This window comes from Punica granatum, chromosome 8 (genome assembly GCF_007655135.1).
Source record: "Punica granatum isolate Tunisia-2019 chromosome 8, ASM765513v2, whole genome shotgun sequence".
NCBI lineage: Eukaryota > Viridiplantae > Streptophyta > Magnoliopsida > Myrtales > Lythraceae > Punica > Punica granatum.
Genome location: NC_045134.1, coordinates 3,001,087 through 3,006,842, shown reverse-complemented (window position 1 = coordinate 3,006,842; position 5,756 = coordinate 3,001,087). Strand labels below are relative to the sequence as shown.

General features: G+C 37.6%; 1 protein-coding gene across 1 annotated transcript; it reads right to left on the bottom strand.

The window, feature by feature from the left end:
* Positions 1-234: 234 nt before the first annotated feature.
* Positions 235-2,454, bottom strand: LOC116188611 (adenine/guanine permease AZG1). The gene has a single exon (XM_031518074.1). It carries the CDS (start codon positions 2,261-2,263, stop codon positions 503-505), a length of 1,761 nt encoding a protein of 586 aa, XP_031373934.1. The 5' UTR covers positions 2,264-2,454; the 3' UTR covers positions 235-502.
* Positions 2,455-5,756: the final 3,302 nt, after the last annotated feature.

The window sequence follows — 5,756 nt, the reverse complement described above, 5'->3', positions numbered from 1 at the left end:
TTCGAGACTTATAAGTTTATTATAATGAGATAAAAATTTTAATAACTAATAATAAGTCATGATAGTCCAATTACAAAAATTAAATCTCGAATATGTTGAATACGAAACGAAAGCGTATGCTTGCACTACCCCTTATTTTCTCGAAAATAAGGACGTTTTAGTGAAAGCAGATAACTCCAAATAATTGGTCCAAAAATGGCCTTTTCAATCATATTAACCAAAAAAAAAAATCCATCAAACAAGAAAGGGTGAAAGATGCAAATAGTGAATTAAAGAAAAAAGAAGAGCTACATATATGACACGAGAAATTCTTTAAAAAAATGGACTTATTTACATCTCGATAGCCTGTTTACGAATTAATCCTTCTTCTCTAATCGCCCCATAATTTCATCAAAAAATCACAAGAACTTGAATACACCAACAGTCGAATTAATACCGAAAATCAAAGCTGTATCCTACACTGTCGTTCCAATATGATGCAGAGAGCTGCCAATCGAGTCCGTCATGGTTGATTCAGCGGAATAGCCGGTTTCGCACTCCCGTCCTCGATCGAATCAGGATGGGCATCCCGGTTGACCACGCCGCTCCTCCTTTTGAATAATCCGAAGCGGCCTAGGAATTCCTCTCCCCAGTCCCATAGGTGCAGGACAATGTAAGTCCCGATTCCGCCAATAAGCCCGTAGGCTATGGAATAGCTAAGCGGCATAAGGATTAGAGTAACAAACGCCGGAATAGCTTGCCTCATGTCGTCCCACTCAATCTCCACCACGGCCTTCATCATCAGCACCCCGACCAACACGAGGGGCGGCCCGACCGCCCAGGCCGGGATTGACGCCAGCAGCGGCGTAATGAAGAAGGCCAGGAAAAAGTAGCACGCCACAGTGATGGCCGTCAGCCCTGTCCTTCCGCCCTCCCTGATCCCCGTCGACGACTCGATGAAGGCCGTCACCGGCGATGTCCCGAGGAGCGATCCCACCACTATTGAGGACGCGTCCGACATGAAGGCAAAGTACTGCCCCTCGAAGTCCCCACTGGGGCTCGCGAACCCTGCGAACCGCGCCATTGAATAGAGCGTCCCCGTAGTGTCGAGGATGTCCACGTAGAGGAACGTTATGAGAGCTTCCCAGAAGGACCCCTTCCCAATGCTCGCGAAGCTAAGGGCGCCTGCCGTCTTCTCGATCGTGTGGATGTCCACGACCTTCTTGAAGTACGCGTATGCAGAATTCCCCGATTCCGTGTTCGGGAATGCCGTGACAGAAGTGTTGCGGAACCATGAGACCGCGGTGACAAACACGATGCCGTAAATCATAGCGCCCTTGATGTTCTTTACTAAGCAGTAGGCTATGATCACGAAGCCTACGATCCCGAGCCAGAGCGTCGGGCTCTCCATACGATCCTTGAGGCAGAGGATGTCTCCTGAGACAGTCCCGCCAGGGATCAGGCTTACGGTTCCATTGGCAGCGGCGATCACGGGTGCTAGTGAGGCCCGGGATGAACTCGGGCAGCCCCCTAGGGTGACTAGAGTTGAAGAGCTGTAACCGATCAGCCCGATCCCCTCGCTGTTCTGCAGCCCAATGAAGGCCAGGAACAGCCCGATGCCAGCCGATGAGCTGATCCGGACAGGTTTTGGGATGAGCTTCGCAAGCTTCGCCCGGAGACCAACCGCGGAGATTAGAAGAAAGAGTAGGCCTTCTATGAACACAGCCGCAAGGGCGCTCTGATACGAGATGCTGCCGGACCCGTGATACCCGACCACGGTGTAGGCAAAATAAGCGTTCGTGCCCATCCCGGGGGCAAGGGCGAGGGGAAGGTTAGCAAAGGTGCCCATGATGATGCACCCGATGAGGGACGAGGCCACGGTGGCGACTATCAGGTCCTTTCGGACCCGGTCGAGGCAGGCTTCATAGCCCGGGTTGACCGGATTGAACTTGCACGACACATCGGGCTGGGTGACCGAGAGGCCAGGACCGGTGCAGTTCGAGACCGCTATGGACGGGTCAGAGCAGAGCGGAACGCAGTCGGAGACAGAGCAGGGGCCCCCGGAGTCGGCGAGGATGGAGGCATTCACAGCGAGGATGTACGCCATGGTGAGGAAGGTGGCAGTCCCGGCCCTCAGCTCTGTCGTGAAGGTGCTACCGCGCTCCGAAAGCTTGAACCGCTTCCCCACCCAACTGTCCACCACGTATGAGTTGAGTCGGGTAACCACCGTCGGCCTCTCCGGCCGTGGTGGTTGAGGCAGCTGAGACTCCACCTCCATGACCATATGGGGGAGGCTGGGGGATTGGGTTTATGGGGGGGCGATGGGAACAATTTTAATGGGTCGGTATAGTTTTGGACTTTCTTATTTTTTCTTGTAGGGGTTATGTGAATATATAAATGGAAGAAAGAAATCTGGGATACATGGAAGGGAGATTCTAAGGGGAATGGGAGGATCCGTTCTATAAATATATGTGAGAAAAAGTATCTTATTCGGGACTTGATGTTCTTTGGCTCGTCAATTATGTCCTTAACATCAATTATATCTTTAACAATATATATAATTAATAATTAATAATTAGTAATATATATTAGCTTTGCGGGAAAAAAAAAATCCTAGTGTCAAGTGGGATCGTTTTAATCTCATAAGACCAAAGAAGGTTTTTCAGATGATTCTACATCATCATGTTTGTCGGAATTCACTACAATTTCATTAAATGTATATTAACCACATTGGCAATATATGACATAATTTTTTAGGAATAATAAGATTTTATTTGATTTCTTCTCACCATGTATGAGGACGTAAAAATATACTACGAGGAGACAAATTTTGACCGCGGTATATTAGGATTTCGTATATTAGGTTTGAGTGTTTCGACTTCAGAACAAAACATGATCAGTGCTCGTCATCCTTGTCTCCGACAATGCAATATTATTTAAATTTTTGGGTCACGAGATTGCGAAACTTCCTATATAAAATGCAGCCGCAGCTAAATAACATTGCTATCGGATATTCTATATCATATGGGATATGTGACTGTCTTGGGTGATTTTCATGTGGTAGGGTGTTTTTCATGTGGTAATAAATAATAAAATAGGATCACTTGAATTTTTTGGAAATTAATATGAATATATGTATATATAGTATTCTTTGAGGCACTTAGCTACAAAACGCATTGAAGAAACGTAATCATCTTGATTTTTTGGACACAACCGTCATTGACTGGGTATGAACTTAACTGGTCCGACTATAATGCAATTTTCCATCTCAATTTATTTTCATGCTTTGTCACTGAAATTTTGCGTTCCTATTATTTGCTCTCACGCACACTTTACACGCTCGCAAGATCTATTTTGTATTTTTCTTCCAATCTCGATTTTGACTTTTACGAAAGATTTTTTTAGATATATGGAAATTTTTAAAATGGAAGAACAAATAGGAGTGGGATCTATATCTATCTATCTATCTACGTATAAATATATATATATATATATACACATATGTATATATATGAAGGCATGATCAAGGTGAGCCCGGTCAGATGGCTACAGAACACTCCGTTTTTAAATGGAATTTTTTTTTCGGTATTTTGAGTTCTTTTAATAAAATAACTTTTAAAATATATAAATATAGATTTTGTGGGACCGTTCATTATATTATCGCTTTTTAAGTTTTTCTAAAAAAGAATTTTAAAAATTTTAATTTTTTAAAGATAAAATAAAGATAAAATCAAATTATCATGTCCTTGTACTTCCTAAGCTTTTATAGGTATGAGATACAATATTACTGTACGATATAATAAATAAAGCTCATATTTTAAGATTGATAATAAAGATAATGAATTTGTGAGTATATTTTTATAGATATATGAATGAATCATATCTATCTATAAAATAAATTAGAATGTAATTTTTAAATTTTACATGATACTTTTTTTTTATGATACCATATAAGGAGAAAGTACTACTCACATAAATAATTGCTTATTCAATTCTCAAATTCAATTCTCTAAGAATACAACCACCACACGCATGCATCTACCACTAAACGCAAAGGTGAGTTATTCAATTGTTATTGTTTCATGTCAAATTCCTTCCTCATGCAATTAAATTTATACAAGTAGATGTTGTGCTTGAAATTTTTTTCTTTCATTCTTATGGATTTATGAAACTTTTTTCATGTAAAGAATAAGCATATGGCCAAGGAATTAGGGATTGGCTCCATCATTCTCTTCAGGTGTGTCCGCTAATCATGAGGATTAATTAGTGGAAGTTTTTTGTATCCTTCTGATGTTGAAGAACTGTTAAAAGATAAACAAACAACACTGACATTCAGAAAAAAAAGCAGTTCTATAATTTTTCCTTTGACCAGTGCTCTCTTTGATTGTCCACATGCTCAATCTCATCTTATTAATTTATTTTTTCACTTTTATAATATTTTTTATTTTTTATTTCATTATTAATTCATTTGTAGGGTCAATTTCATCTCAATTGTTATTTACTTGGTTTTTTATTTTTTTAGAAAACGAATTTTATTTCTATTTTAATTTTTTTTAAACATATATATACATATTTTGTGACTGATTGTCATTTTTTCGAGTTTTGAGCTTTTTTAAAAAACGAATTTTAATGTTTTTAAAACATATAGACATAAATTTATTTTTTATAGATATGATTTTTTTATATATTTGTTCTTCAAAAATAAGTCAAATCATATTTTTGTTATAGATAATATGATATGATGCACTATTGTATTATATTATATATGATACACTAGCAATAGCGGATGTACCACATAATCTTCACCGATATGATTTTGAAAAATATTGCTATCATTATATTTCTTTAATTTCTTGCACGCGCACAGGTTTATTTTAGTTACGTCCATAGGTAGACTTTTGGAGGTGAATTCTTCAACCTTTTACTTTTTTCTCATAGCAAACTTTTGTAAAATTTTTGGATTTTTTTCAAATTTATGTATGTAATTTCAGAGTCAAGTTTTGATAATGTTGAATATAAAAATCCATGCTACCATGATTGGAGCTTTCCTTTTAATCTTAAAAATGTTGGATTTTTTAGGACATATATTGAGTTTTTTATGTAATTTTTTTCATTTTCTTATTTGAAAATTAAATTATCATTCGTCTTAATATGTCTAATAATATACCATAATTGATTGTAAACTATTATTTTTAAAAAATTGCATATTTTATATCATAAAACTAACAAAGAAAAGAACACGTCTTATCCCATGAAACTCACGGACTCCATGACTAGTTTTACAATAGAATCAAACAAGAAAAAATAGAAGTGGTTGCAACATGAGATTTTAGCTTAAATAAGAGTATAAGATAAAATATACTATTAACCTAATTGGGCATTTAATATGAAATAATCCATGTGGATTATTGGGAATCTAATTTTAATTTCTCTAAACCCACCAGATTACAATATTTGACTAAAATAGATTACTGTAATTTCTATTCCACTTAGCTCGTAATATACTTTCTCAGATTACCAGTAATATATAACATTACCCGTTCATACCAAACATGATAATGAACATTACCACTATTTTCGTTTTTTTTTTTGGTAAAAACATTACTACTAATTTTAAAAGTGAGAATCTAAAGTAATATAAAAAAGTAATGCACCAAACTCCACTTATAACTTGCTTTTACCAAGTACCTTTAATTTTAGGTAATAAAGTTTTAATCTTGGAAATGGAAAAATGAAATTTGTTATTATTTAAAAAAGAATTGATGGAAGGTTATTTA